This window comes from Rhincodon typus, chromosome 22 (assembly GCF_021869965.1).
Source record: "Rhincodon typus isolate 14 chromosome 22, sRhiTyp1.1, whole genome shotgun sequence".
NCBI lineage: Eukaryota > Metazoa > Chordata > Chondrichthyes > Orectolobiformes > Rhincodontidae > Rhincodon > Rhincodon typus.
Window position 1 is genome coordinate 17022245 of NC_063353.1, and position 15836 is coordinate 17038080.

A 15836-nucleotide genomic window follows, 5' to 3' on the forward strand; every position below is an offset into this window, starting at 1 on the left:
TAGGACATTCATACAGCAGAATAAAGTTAGAATGCCATGGACAAGTAGCGATGACCATTCAAAAATTCTACATACACGGAGTAACTGAAACCAATCACAAAATTTTTGAGGGCTTTTTTCCATTCGGAAAATTTCACTCAAAAAGTGCTCAAATTATCCCTGCAGGGTGATATATTTATACAGGTTGTTGCCTGAATGGTGAGCTGTTAATATACATTGACAATACATTTGAACCATAATAAGACGTACAATTGTGAACTATCAGTTGAAGGAAGGGCTCCCATCAATGTCAAAAAGTTGGGTGGCAGAAATTTAGGTCAGCTAAATGGAGTCAGTTGCTTCATAGAAAAGGTTAAGGTTCTTGCAAACTGAATGGAAACGTTAAATGCCTTTAGCTGAAATATAAAGGCATGTTTAAGTAAGATGCTTGACGGATGTTCAGTTATAAATAGAGGAAGAACAGATTTTCTGAAGTGATAACTTATATCTAAATCTCAGCTGTCATAAGTCAATTCTCTTTTGCTTTTAGCTGAGCCCTGAGGTGATACCTGGTTATCTTAAATCGTTAGGAGCTAAATAAATTGCAGCTATTTTCAACCGGCATTTCAAATCAGTGTAATTTGGTTATCTTTAAAAACTATTTGATAAAACTGTACCATCACAGTGCAAGAAAAGTTAATGCTGTCAAGTTAATGTTAGCTTGTTCTCCAGCCCAGGAAAGTTGACAACTCTACTTGCAGGATCGTCGGAGCTTATGCTTTTGTTGTTAATTTACTATTTTATGCTGTTAGATCACTTCTTTTCAAAACCACAGCTCCAGTGAAAAGTAAATTCTCATCAGGTCGCCTACAGATTGTATAAATTTTAGTGAGAGAAGATTCTGGTCCAGGAAATTAGGCCATTTCAATTCCCAGGATACTGAGACTAATCTTTTCTTTCCACTCTAAAGCAGCAAATTGTTAAATGGTATTAAAGGATATTATAATTTCTCATTATAACTTTTACTGAATGACTAGACTCCCCACACTGCCTTTCCGACTTCTAGTTTAGTGTTCTGCTACTGTTAATGCACTTTACACTGATCGCTACATGGATATGTATGTTTTTTCAAATATTCTGAGTGCATTGATTCCTGTGATAAGATTAGAGTCACAACAGAGATTGCTGATATGCACAGAGATATGGATGCAGTGAGTAAAGTGGCTAAGGATGGTTTTTAAATTGGAAGCTGAAGAATATTGGCAAAGACAACATTTGCTGTCCATCTCCAATTGCCCTTGGGAAGATGGTGGTGAGCGGCCATTCTTGAACACTGCAACCCTTGTGTTGTACGTACACCTTAACTGCTATTCTGAAGAGAGTTCCAAGATTTTGACCCAGCAACAGCGAAGGACCAGCGATATAGTACCAAGTCAGAATGATATGTGGCTTGGAGGGGAATTTTCAGTTTGTGGTGTTTTCGTACATCTGCTTCCCTTGTTCATTTCTGGGGTTGAAGTTGCAGGTATGTGGCAAGTGCTATTGAAGGAGTCATGGTGAGTTGCTGCATTGCCTCTAATAGATGATGCACTACTGCTCCTACATGCCACTGCTGAAGGGACGACATGCTGAAGGTAGTGAAATGGACTCCAATCAAACAGGCTGCTTTGGCTTAGATGTTGTCGAGCTTCTTGAGTGTTGTTGGAGCTGAACCCATCCAGGTGATGCAGAGTATTCAAACAGATTCCTGACTTGTGCCTTTTATATGGTAGACATTGAAGAGTCAGAAAATGGGTTGCACATTGCAGAATTCCCAGGCTCTGATCTGCTCTTGTAGTAGCAACCTTATTTATTGGCTCATCCAGTCACGTTTTTCGACAGGATTACCAGGATGTTGACAGTAGGAGAATTCAGAGATGACCATGTCTCTGAATGTCAAGGAGAACTGGCTAGAGTCTCTCTTACTGGGGGTGGTCATTCCCTGGCATCTGAGTGGCACAGATGTTCCACGATATTTATTAGCCAAACTGGTTGCATGATTTGGTGTGACTGTGTACAGGATGAATGTGTGTTTTTTTAAGCTAGGCCAAGTGGAATGTGAAATTCACCATAATCCAATCATTGATGGGTAAAAACACCCTGACCGCATATAAATGAAAAAGGAAATGGTATGGAAATGTTCAGTTAAAGCATAGCTATTATTTTAAATGCTAAACATTCAGTCAGGAATCAGCTAAAAATAACAAAAGTACTTTTGTTTTTAACTTTACATACTCCATTAATAATGGTATATTTGGGTTATTAGGGATTCTATTATGACTTTGCACTACCGGCACAAAGCTTATCAGAAATTCCAAAGCAAAAATACATATAAATTGGCAATTTGTTTTTCTAAAATGCTGGCAGAAATGGATAATGTCAGTTAAAGAGGGTTAACTAAGTAAACTGTGAATGAAGAGGAGCAGACAAGGAAATGAAATTAACAACGTTCAAGAAAGGCATAAGATTATAAGCAATAACCGTCCTCCTCTAATCCACAGCGGCAGATATGTGTATTACTCTGTCCAAGGATAGAAACTGGTGAATGGTGAACAATATAGCATGTAAGGTTATAGACTGATATTCTCCAGCTGGGTTTAATTTATCTTCTTTGCCAGCTCGTAGTGAGAAAGTTTAAAGGATCTGTCTTCAGAAGATTAAATGAGTTGGGTGACATCCATGACATAGCAGATGGTAACTGGTCTCTGGAAAGAGCAGACATGAATGGGGCTGAGACTTTTTATCCCCCATGCTTTACATATATTTAAAAACCCACTCCCCTTTCTTTGTTGTCACATATTTCCCTGTAAAAATACTGCTTTTTGGCACTGAATCACATTTCCAATGAGGTGCACGTGTTTTGAAGAAATAAATTTGTTTAGACATATTTTGAATACATTTGTCATATGTTGCAGACAGAAAACTTTCCCATGGTGTGACTCAACCCTATTTGGCCACGTCAATGGGGCCTTGCGACTTCTCCAAAGTTCTTATTGTCTCTCGGTACTAATTTGGTTAGTGTGCAGACGGTTTTGTAATGTGGTCTAGTACCCAGCAGAAATTGGACTGATCCTCGACTCATTCACACTTTGAAACATTGGAGCTGGCAGAAGAGTTTCGTATCAGTTTCAAGCATATCTGAATTCGGGTTCTCAAATGTACCAAAGTCTGTAAAAGTCCCCTTACTTTTAAGAAGAATTAAAATGTGTTTTATTTCAATTTTTTAGAAAAAAATCAGCCTTTGATGTCTGAAAGAAAAATTAGTCACTTGCCTTGTTTGCAGCATCGATGAACTTTACACCTTTGTATGAGATTGAAAGTATAATTGTAGGAATCTTCTTCATTTGCTCTGAAGCCTTTAGGGAAACAGGAGAGGTGAGTTGCCAAATAATGACTTTAGGAACATAAAACAGTTTTGACAGATTTAACAGCTCTATCCTGAAAGCATATTTGAAAATGAACAAACAAAATTGCTGGAGAAACTCAGCATCTGTGGAGAGAAAACAGAGTTAATGTTTCAAGTCCAGTGACCCTTCTTCAGAAAGTATTTGAAAATGAAGACTTTGATTCTTTGAACAAAATGACCATAACTCTATTGATGGCTGACTAATTTCGATGTTTGCAAAGTCAATGCTAGTTATTTAATTCAGCACAGTAAAAGGCGCATAATGTTAATCAGAAAATTTCCAAAAAAAAAAAGAGAAGCTCAGGCACAAAGGTGAGATTGTTCCAAACGGGTGAGGTCCTGTGGTTGGTTATGAGGTAGTTTCTAGGTTGGATATGAGGTGAGACTTCTCCTGCACTGTTGCCAGGAGAATGTAATGATGAGCTGGCAAGCAGCAGAGGTGGCTAATTAAAGTCTGTTGGCAGTCCTTCCTCGCTGCCAGTCAAACCTGAGGACCAGCATTACCGAAAGAAATGGCCACTGCCAAGGGAGTGGGGACAGCCTGAACATGCCTCAAAACATAGGCATTCTAAGAGGGGTGAGCATAAATACTGTTTTTTTTGTAATGCAAGGTTGGGAAACCATGATGCCCTGGGAAAGCTTCTTCCGTGTGACTATACCATTCCAATTCATGAGGGGCTGCTCGGGGATTGGTATAATCCTAGCGGCCCAGGAAAGTAGCATGCAATCGGGCATGTGATTATTCAAATCGACACCCCATGTCATCTCTTGATGCAGCGAGCCTCAACCCACAGCGGGTTCTGTCTCTGAGAAAACACCCTGGTGATAGGATTGAATCTTACCAAGACAGTTTCCTGGCACCCTGGGTTCTCGCCCATTGTCACAAGGCCAGTAAAATCCACCTCAAGTCTCCTAATAGATGGACAACGCCATGTATTCACTGACAGGGTATTGTGTCAGAACAGTTTCTAGAGAGAGGGATCCAAAGAATGTCCAGATAGCTAGACAAATTGAATTGAAACCATAACCATGATCTTGCAAAAATGGCAGAGTGGGTTCAAAGGAGTTGAATGGCCTACTCCTGTTTCTAATTTAAATGTTTGTACAGAAAGTTGAGGAAGAGGAAGTATCAATCAGATTTGCAAATTAGGCATCAGAATGCAAGTTACATTCTTAAGAGATTTTCAGCACAGAAATGGGCTATTTGTCCTTTAATATATATGCTGCCTTTCTGAAAAAGTTAGCAATGACACCAGCTCTTTTCTCTAAACCTCTAAAATATTCATGCTTAAATAGTTAGTCAACTCCTTTTGAAAAGCTATTTGGGATTTTATTAACATGACTGTTTCTGGTTGTGCATTGTGTGTTCTAATTAGCCTCAGTTTTCTGCAGTTCTAAGAATTACTTATTCTCATTGGACAGCAAATTATCCTTTCCACCCCTGTGAATGTTATGGATGTTAACATGACTGAAGGCAGCATGGCTGTCCTTTTAAATGTATTCACAGCTCCAATCTTATTTTGATCTGGAGCAGAAATCAATTAATTTATATTCTGCAGGTTGTTATAATATTTCTGGATACTCCACCACCAATACCAAGAGGACAGACAATTCTCCCCAATGCACTGCTAAGGAGGCACAGTCCTTTATACACGTTTTCAAATCACTTCAAAAACGTGATTACTCCTTCTCACCACCACTCTCAAAGATTCCGGAATGTTCTAAAATACATCTCTACTATAATGCTGCTTGGCCTGCTGTGTTCATCCAGCTGTACACCTTGTTATCTCAGATTCTCCAGCATCTGCAGTTCCTACTATCTCTCTACTACAAAACCGTTTGGAATAATTGAAGGATTCTATACAATAAATATTAATAATTCATGATGGTTGTTTAGTTGAGTATGGAGCATAAGGTATTGTATAATGGAAAAGAGCCATGATGACCCAATCTGGCGATGTTCCTGATCTCAGCCTCAATGAACAGGAGGCACTAATCAAAATTGTAGGTTAAGGAGTTTGTGTCGCTCAGATTACGTTAATAAGATCATTGGTATGTTTACACACCAACTCTTGAATATGTACACTATTATGGGGTTTATTGTAATGACACAATGGATGCAGCAATGTTACAAGCCCTTTTTTTAAAATTGGGATTATAATTTCTTTATGGCTTGTATATTTTCCCTCTAGGTTGTCAGGGCTTTAAAACAATCTTTGTCTAATGTACACACTGATATGAATGTTCAACGGCATTCCAGTTCCACTAACACAATGGACTGCACAGGTGTCATAGTGAAAACTTTGCATTAGACAACATACCCGCATCTTAGAGCAGGCATCCTGCGTTGACTCTGTTCCTCGCAATTCCTTCACCAGCATAGATCCTAAATACTAAACACGAGAAAAGAAAGTTACTTTTTGTCCTTAGTAGGAGTGAAGGAGAATTCTGAAAATACATAATAAATACTTCCAAATATCATGGTCCAAAGTTTCTTTCTGCTATCAAAATTAATATTTTGACAATAAAAACCTAAGTATTTACCTGGGAGAAAAAAAAACAAGCAGTCCCAAAAACGGACAAAGAGGACAAATAATGTGGAATAAAATAAATAAAAAAGCTAAGCTGAATTCAAGTAGGTGATAGTGTTGCTAAGAAAGCATTAGAGTATACATGTATAAAGGACTATGCAGTGTGCTAACCCCAGTTTACTCTCCTCCCATTCCTATTATCTAAGAAATACTTACATATGCTTCATAGTCACAGGACTGAAAGATCAGTTTTTCAGGATGATGTTGCCAATACTGTACAGGCGTGGATGACGTGGCTTCATTTGGAGGCCGTAGAGTGATTGAAGGCTCACTCCATTCTGCCTGCTAAATAGAAAAGGAAAATTAAACCAGAGAAATACTGAACCTGCGACAGCTTTGGTAACGACACTTATAAAAGTCAAACGTGACCCGTCAACTAATTTATCACTGATATTCATTTTCACTGGAGCCCCTTCCAGGGGAGGCACCTTAAATCCATCTGTGATTTGTCTACATCCAGCACAAGAGGTGATGAGTTGAACCAATGCATTCAGAAACAATAATAAGGATATACAGTATAATTTGGTAGGCTGATCGTCGTCATCTTTTTGTCTACGCCACCTTCAACGCAAAATCCCAATGGTGCAAAAGATAATTAAAAGACTCCATTTTATTGTTTTTTTTTCTCCTGCAGCAGTGACACCACTGAAACATGTCATAGAATAATAAAGATCTCAAATCCTAAACCTTAAAGCTGCACAGCATTCAACATAGGGATTATTGACGTTAGAGATCTGGGCTATATCAGCGAGGACCAGGAAAAAAGAATTTCAGGAATGCAAACTTCAGCTACAAGGAAGATTAATCAAAGTGCATTTATTGGATTAATTGGTATTGTTCAGAGACAAATCAGTTAAGGAAAATGGAAAACTTCTTAAACTGTATGAATAAATGTAGAAGACAAACAGGCATCAAAGAAAAAGGTTTCTGTGCTGAAAATGCAGTTACAAAATAAACAATGAGGTCAATCAAAATAGAAGGAATGAAATGAATGAAACTTCTATAAAATCCATGAGGAAAACAGGCAGAAGATGAGGAAAAGTTACAGTAGATTGGATCAATGTCATGCATCCTGGGATGCCTGGGAGATTGTTATGAAAGAATCATTGGGTGTGGGAACCTTTCACAGGAAATAAATGCAGTATCTTTATTTTAAGAGAAGCAAGGTACCAGATAGTGGTAATCCTTCTTACATTGTTTATTTGTATTGTCAGAATGCTTTCAGCAAGATCTCAAAGAAAACCATGAACAATAGCCATGGGAACCAGAGTACACTGCAGATTGTATTAAAAAGAATTGTGAATGAGTGTGCTAATAAGAAGTGCAGAATAAGAAAGGAAGCTGTACAAGAGTACTGCAAGCATCTGTACACTCAAAAAAAAAATCCATTGCTTCTTTACTGCATAAGATTTGGACACAGTGACTAAACATAAGTTTATTAAGTTTGAAGAAACACAATGATAACGTGGGATAGATGATGCCGGCAACAGTCTACCATAGATTTGGATTGGTTCTGCAAATAGGATATCAAATGACAAACAGCACTTTTTATAACAACAAAATGTTGTTTAATGGACAAAAGAGAAGTGCCATAGCTATACAATAAAAAGTACCAGAACTTCGAAATGGAGACTTAGAAAGAGGCCTGGAATTAACAGCGGTCTTGCCATTTTCCAACGTCAAGACATGTAGAAGCAATTTAAAAGATAAATCGAATTATAGCAAGATGCTGAATAGACATTCTCAACATAATGTATGTACCTCCACAGAATATGCCATGGCTATGTACTCCACCTAACAAACCAGCACCATGGTAACTGAGACAAGCGTTTTACAGGGTGTTCAAAATATAACCCGACAACAGGCTCAGTCAATTGGACGATGATTATTTGTTTTAAATTTTCTTGTCTGTTGATAATGGGGGCAATAGCAAGTATGCATTCCATTTATTTTTATATTGGTTAGGAGCATGCCTCTCACGTTATAGATATGCGTGTCTTCACCATTCATCTGTACGCTAAACTCTGAGTTGTAAACATCTGATTCACGTGGATATGAAAAGGCCAGTTCTAAATCTCTAACACATTACAGAATGTTATAAATACAAGAAGCATCAAAAGCAGATTCCACACTACCATTTTTCTTATTACAAAAGCCCATGGTGAACCTGCACGCATAAATTTGACTTGTCACATTTTATAAACGTTCCAAATAAGATTTGATCTAAAAGAGTTCCCAATGTAATCATATTACATTCATTCATTTTGAATTCTACTTCCTGACAAAATATCCGTATTGATTTGGCACTGACTAGTGAGTATCCTTTAGTGAGGAGCAGTGGAGGAGGGAGAGAAAGGGACAAGAAAGTGCAGTGGAATCTGTTTGGCTTGAAGATTTGACTACAGACATTTGGGACCAAATCAAACCCATGTGGAAGATATAGTAACCTGATAATCAAAAAACATGCAGACCTGAAGCAAGACTTCAGGCTATGGTACTGGTTGACCTGCAAACTTTATCACTAAAGAACCTAGGAGGAGACGATCAATCACTGAGAGTTGCAACAAGACCAGAAATTGCTGGAGAAACTTAGCAGGTCTGGGAGCATCTGTGGAGAGAAAGTAGAGTCAATGTTTCAGGTCCAGTGACCAGCTCTGAAGGCAGCTCACTGGACCCAAAACATTGACTCTGCTTTCTCCAGAAGCTGCCAGATTTGCTAAGTTCCTCCAGCAATTTCTGGTTTTTGTTTCAGACTTCCAGCATCTGCAGTTCTATTGTTATTATTAAATGTTGAAATCCTGGCATTAAAGCTTTAAGTATCTCTGCAAATAAAGCCCTAAAAGTTAGCATGTTCTTTGTGAACAAGCTGCAGCCATTGCTCTATATTGTGCTGTTTTGGTGTGTATGCAAGACCTGTACTAAATGTTGAGATAAGTGGGTACAGGGAGAGACCTTACACTCTTCTGAAAATATATTTACAATTGGTATTATTTCTACAATAGCTTGGCCCTGATACTCTTAAAACAATGCTATGGACGACCATGTGTCTGTCAGATGTCCTGATCAAATAAATACATAGAGCACTGTCTAAGATCAAATTGTCAAGTGCTATACACATGATTATAATGAAAACAGTGATGTTTATGCAGACAAAGACATGCTTTCCATTTTGTTTAGCCTTGGGATCCTAAATAAGCCCAAACTCACAATCACATCGAACACCAGAGGATCTTATGAACCATAAAAGCTGAGAATCTCTACATTTCACCAAAATGAAAAATAAAATCCCTGTGAGAATCTGAATGAAAATGCTTTCGTATAAATGATTTATTAATTTATTTTTACCAAGTTATAGAAGAGACAGAATTGATAGATGAGCAGATAGTACTGGTGTACTGTATGACAAACAAACTTACAAAGAAAATAATCAATTATGAGGAAAGTAAGCCAAGCTAGTGCAAAGGGAACCCAAGGTTAACAGCCTATTGCATGTTATTCAATGCAATTTACCTGAGCCATTTGTCTTTCCAGTTTTGACCTAGGCATATCCTCAAAGTAGCTGTCATTGATTCGCCTTCTTGCGTCCCCTTGCATCATTAAATGGGAAGAGGGGATATCAAGAGAGCCACCAGTGTAAGTGCTTTGGCTAAGGGATGGGGAAAGTTGAGGAGGAGTGTTGTTCCCAGGGTCCTGTTCCAGAAGCAAATAGCAACGTATTAATTAATGTTATGATTTATGTTACTGAATCTCTCCCAGCCCTAATGGTTTAGTTTCTCGGTGTCGTTCATGAGTGTGAAAGCTAAGCATTTCAAATTGATGAAACATTCAGAACACATGTTTACAGCCCTCACACCTAAATAATCTATCACAAATCAATGGATATCTCAGGTAGTTTTAATCTTGGCATAACACCAATAATCTAACAAGAGGTAGTTGGTACAGATTTAATATTAAACCACTGCTTTAGGTAATTTATTTCAGCATTAACACAAAAATGGTATAAAAATCAAATGTATGCGGAACAAAGTTATGTAACATGCTCCGTGATGAGACAGACAAACTGGCCTCTCTTCGCTTCTTCAGGTTAAGTATTTAAACTAAGACTGATGAATCCTATTAGATAATCCAACTAAGATGATTTTTCTTCTCTCCCAGCCTGCCCAGATCATAAGCACCCCCTGCCAACTTTCTTCCAGGCTCTAATTACTCATTTTCACTAACAGACATGTGACAATGGCCAAGCGCGACACCCCTCTCTGACTTCCTGACCTCTTCAGAAGGTACTGTCAGGTCTCAGCTCTATGCCTCTCCACAAAAATACAGCTGAGGTCAGAAACTTAAGCTGTTAGATAGAAGGGACAAAAGGTGGAGAGGATCAAATCTTCCTCGCTCACCTCTACTACTAGGTGTTACTTACTCCCTGACCAACTGTGCCATACTTGCCCATTTTTACAAGAAGCCTTGGCTAAATTCTCAATGTGCACTTTTTCAAGATTGTGTTGAAAACGTCAGAAAAAAAACTGAGGATGGCAAATATCTAATCTATCATTATTTTTACTGAATTTTTTTTACATATATTTTTGGATTACATATAATGAAAGAAACTCTTTATTCAGTAATAGACATCCCAGAGAAAAGCTGTTGTTACATTTGCTTTGTCCCTCTTCAACATTAACTACAATTAACGTTTTTAATTAGCTTGTGCAAAGGTCTGGGAAAGGATCACTTTTGATGGCTGATGCGGAACCTTCCAGTCTTGAGTAATGAGCATAAGGACACATCAAAGTCGGATGTTCTTGATTGAAGTGCATTCTGAACTTCACAATAACCATGTCCTTTTTCTCCCCCCCAAATGAAGACTTCCACACCTTGTATATTTGTACAAGCAAAATACTGACTTTTACTTCCTTCTGTATTGACTTCAAAAACACAGCATCCAAAAAAAGGATAATTAATTCACTCATTGTCAAATGCTTGGAAAATTACAGTATATGATCAGGTGTTACATAAGTGTGAGCAAGCCAACAGTTTACAATTTTATCCCACCTATCACATGAGAAGATAGTTTTAATAAGAGTGTTAATAGAGGCCTTGAGGAGCCCAAATATGAACAAAGCGGGTGCAACAGAGTATTTGGGAATGTAGTAAAGAGCACAGTTACAAGTTCTTGATGTTGCTGAGGCTTTTGAAGGTGGGAGAGAGAACTAATAATGCTGGAGAAATTGGGCAGTGAACCTGACAGCACATGGGGCATGCGCTTGGAGATTTCAAAAAGTGTGAGCTGCAAAAGAAAACATGTTAAAAGGAAAACATGGATTTTGTAATCAATACAGTTTGGGATCAAGACTGAATGAAGCTCAGTGGACAGATGGATAATTGGAGTATGGAATTGCACATGGATGAGGAAGTGTGCTGAATTATACTTCAATTGGAAAAAATTATGCTAAGTAACTGGCATGGGTGATGGATTCAGTTGTACTTGAAAGATTTGGGGGTAAAAGGAAGGGACTATGTCATGCAAACTGAGACAATGATCTTTTAACTACAGACTTGAAGTCCCTGTTCAGGGTTACAAGACACTGAAGATGTTTGTCATCAGGTTGCATCTGATTAAATAGCTAAAAAGAGGACTGAATGAGTGCCACCAGCACTGGTGGAAAAACAGAATGGTCTCACTCTGGTCATTGCCGAGCTTGTGAAAGTTATGGCTTACTCATAACGTGATATGACTGAAATACCTGAAGTTGTAGGTAGCAATGGAGATGGAACTTTAGACTAATTAGCTGTCCCTGCATTTTCTGCTAATGTCATGGAAAGAATAAAAAAAAGCCTTCCTGCTCCTCTGATGCTGCTTGGCCTGCTGTGTTCATCCAGCTCTACACCTTGTTATCTCTATGTAAATTAGGATCAGGATTTATTTAACTATTCTAATAGGACTGTTCATTTTGTCGATTCTGCTGGCTATTTGTGCCGAAGTCTCACGCTGAATACTGCAGCTACTGTGGTCATAAGTTGCCTGCAGTCCTGCAAGCTAACCCTTACTCAAACCTTTCAGAGACCTTGGCACATCTTTTCCCCCAATTTGTGAGGGTTTCACACTGTCCCAATGAGCAAAAGTACCAACAGCAAATATATTTGTGGAAGTAAACCTGTTATTCCAGTCATCTACTCAGTTTCATTGAGAGAAAAAAAAATGAGACACATGGCATGCTCTTCTTCACAGATGGTCAGCTAACATCACTTATGGGAGATCATTAGAATCAAAGTAAATCATTATCAAAGTATCTGCTTAAAACCTCCTTCCTTACAAATGGAAGTGTTTCACATTAAGCATAACGTCAAAGAAATGGCCCATGACAGAAGGCGTGAAACTGGAATAATTTGAAATTGTCAATAAAAACTCTGACTGATTAACTGTTTCCCAGGCCAGGTTCTAGAAATAAATCGACATTGAATATTTTCCAAAAAGGATTATGCATCTTCTTTTATCTCTGTTTCCCTTTGCACCCTGAGGCCATCTAAGATGAATTCAGTAACAGATATTATGCAAAGAAAATCACAAATCTAAGGCCTAAGATGTTGTGTCATGTGCTAATTATGGGAGTGGTGTGGAGGGAGAACAGTGTGTCCTAAATGAAGTGACGGTATCTCTTAAATCTTCGTGATTGAGTCATTTGCACTTGTCATTTGCATATTGCAAGATAATGAAGATCTAGAAATTCACTAGCTAAGACACAAACTGTTGCCTTAAAATAAGACTCAGGTTTAGAAACTTACAGATATCACTTCTGTTGGTTACAGTATGTGCTCAAATTCTGTTGGCAGGTGGTCATTGCACAGCAGAAAAAGGAATAGGCAAAATACATTGCAAAGAAAGACAGATGGCAGCAAAATTGCTTTAAATCATAAATAATGATCCCAGGGATTTAAAAATGATTGCTAAAACAAGTGTTTCCATAACGTTTCCTACAATATGTACATGAAATGATGATTTTGTTTGCAGGACAACATACAAAAGAGTGACAGAACTTGGACAGCCCGTTTCAATGCAAGCTAGGCAGGAACGAAGGACAGACCATCTGCCCTTCACTAGAGTTCCGAGTTAACTGTTGCTTGGGAAAAGTATGGTGTGAAAATTATTACATCCTGCAGTGGAGGCAGGCATCAGAAATTAAGCAGCGTACTTGCACTCTATTGGGGGGAGAAGGCCTCAAGTCCATGTTGCCCAGCCTTTTTCAGAGTGATGTGACTTACCATCCAAGATACGATATATACATCATCTTGCAAGATGGCATTGCGGGATTCAGGACAACTGACCTATTGATATAAAAAGAGATCCAATCTGAATAGCACCTAAACTGAGTGGTTTTTTTTCTTCCACCACTCGTCAGTTGTTCCCTCCTTCTAAGATGGAGGGTCCCATCATATCATAGTGCTTCACCTAGTGGTCTGCATGAGAATCAACAATATTCGCTCCCAGCAGTGGGAGGGAAGCAGATTCCAAATGTACAAACAGTTCAATATAAATTGCACAGTTCTGTGGGCACATTTCTGAGGGTCCCTAAGTGTTGGTCTGGAAACACTTTTTGTTTTGCTGCAGATGCTTTATCAAGAATGCCCTTTAGAACATTGTAAAAAGGTGGAGACACGTTGTAGTACCTGAGAAAAAGAAAAGATGAACAAGCATTTCCAAAGGAAAACCTCTGGCAAAATTGGAAACTGGAAGATAACCATTTTGACCATTCCTTGTTTTTCTTTCAGATTGCCCATTTTTGTTTAACCTTTCGATCAGCACATTTAAATAATTCCAGTTGAAAACTATGCATATGTGGCATAAGAGGGCTTTAAAATTTGATATTTTTGTTTTAAGTGCTGAAAAGAAATTATTGGAAAAATATACGTGGAAATATATATTAAAATTATTTGATCCTTTTAAAATAAAAATAAAACCTTCTGGTAACACTTGAATGACAGAGTACTGCTCCAGCAAATTTCAGACATGTAGTATGTGTTTATAAAACTGACAATTGTATACCACCTTTCTTAACTGAATATTGAAATATATACAGTTCCTTGACAGCATTTCCTTTTTATCGTCCATGAGAGCAGAACCAAGAAACATATTTCCATGAATCCTTCAATGACATTTTAGGTTGAGTGTGATTTAAAAAAAAACAAACATTTGATAAGGTCGAAATGTGAACTTGCTCGCACGATTCCAAAAATTGAGATTAAATTGCTGCTTTCATACAGCTATTGAAAACATGAAGATGATCCTGGCATAGATCTTAACCTGTCAGATTCCACGAGCTACAGCAATTCATTACCATCTGCAAAAATCCTTCCCTGGATTAAACGGTTTGCTTCCTGTGTAGTAAATTGAACCACTCACTAAATCTTTGAGGTTATTCTGTCCTATATCACCACGTTAAAAAAAAAATGATTGAATAGCATGAGCGTAAAGAACAAGCTGAACAACAAATCATTGTAAAATTTCTAGTATATAAATGTTCCAAATAATTTTTAAAAATCCTTTCCTGAAAAGTCTACAAAGAGAAGCCAGTTAATCGATGTGGAACAGATTTGAAATGCTGTAATTCTGTTGAGGAAGGGTTAATGCGGTGCAGACTAATGCTACGATTGACTCAATGACTACCTGAATCCCTGCATTGGAGCTGAAGGGTTTTGACATATGTGCTTAAGAGTTTACTTTTTAATGAGAACAGATATTGCTTTTCATTTCTCTGACACTCTCAAAGATTTGACAGATATTTTTCAGCCTGCATTCGAACAAAAGGTCGCAATAATAAAAAAAATCCTGAAATGAGTTGTCTCTCACATTTTAATTTCACAACATTGCTTGGAAGATCTTCAGGGAATATTCTCACATACAGAACGAAGAATGTTGGTGGTGGTCATGGAACAGGAAAGATACTGAGGCAAGCAGCTAATAATGATACATGCCAGTGCTGAAGATTGGCCGGAGATGAGCTAACTAAAATTATACCGTGCTACATTCCATGCAAATAGCTGTACTAATTCAACACTGTACAAACACAGCTTACCCTCAAAGTAATTGTCCTCGGAGGCTTCTGAGGAGGCTCGTCGTGAAGTCTGTCTCCAAGTGATGCTAAGATTCGTTTTCTGTGACCCAGAAGGTTAATTTTCAACACCTGAAAGATTCAGTGATGCAAGTAAGACTCCTTACAGATGGCTGAAGAAAAAGGAAAGAATGGAATACCTTCCAAAACTAGTAAACGACCTTGAAGTGGGAGGTAGTCCAGGACGGATGATGTACTGCACCGTGGTTACAGAATTAGCTGCCAGAATAATGATGCCCCATCCTAATGTGTCATCATAACTCGACAAGATGCAATTCTAAAACATAATATTTCTGGGCAGAAAATGCAAACCTCTCCTCTATTCCCTTGGACTTAAATAAGAATTCTTGCAAACAATATAATCTGAGCCGCCTTTGAACAGTTCACTGCAGTGTTTCCAGATAAAACAGAAAACCACCCGATAAATGATGTTTTAATTCCTTGGCTTCTGACTCTCTCTACTTCTGTAGCTGTGCGATACTGGTGGTGAAGAAGCTAGGTGTCTTTTTACAGATATCACAGGAGGGCTGTGTCTGAAGGATGCTGCAAAATAGATTGCTATGTCGGTAGTCATCCATATTTTTAATTATACAGTTGACAACGTTCAACTAATTGCCTAATAAGAGGAAAGCAAACTACTGCTGTGCATATCTATTAAAAAGTAAAACCCGGGACAATGTATCCTTATTCTAACACCATTTAAATAGAGCAATGAGTTTA

General features: G+C 38.1%; 1 protein-coding gene across 15 annotated transcripts in view; it reads right to left on the bottom strand.

Moving 5' to 3' along the window:
• anks1b (ankyrin repeat and sterile alpha motif domain containing 1B) overlaps positions 1 to 15836 on the bottom strand; it is a 737478-nt gene that overhangs the window by 18519 nt on the left and 703123 nt on the right. For 8 of the 15 annotated variants that reach the window (XR_007264449.1, XM_048610126.1, XM_048610132.1 and 5 more), the window contains 6 exons: positions 15081 to 15188; positions 13270 to 13332; positions 9526 to 9705; positions 6172 to 6300; positions 5746 to 5817; positions 3291 to 3374 (listed from right to left, as the gene is read on the bottom strand). Coding sequence is in view for 14 of the 15 variants with exons in the window: in XM_048610126.1 (XP_048466083.1) it covers positions 3291 to 3374; positions 5746 to 5817; positions 6172 to 6300; positions 9526 to 9705; positions 13270 to 13332; positions 15081 to 15188 (636 nt within the window). In the remaining variant the exon portion in view is untranslated. The remainder of the gene's footprint in view (positions 1 to 3290; positions 3375 to 5745; positions 5818 to 6171; positions 6301 to 9525; positions 9706 to 13269; positions 13333 to 15080; positions 15189 to 15836) is intronic. The other 7 variants (XM_048610128.1, XM_020533850.2, XM_048610134.1 and 4 more) reach the window with 3 other exon arrangements.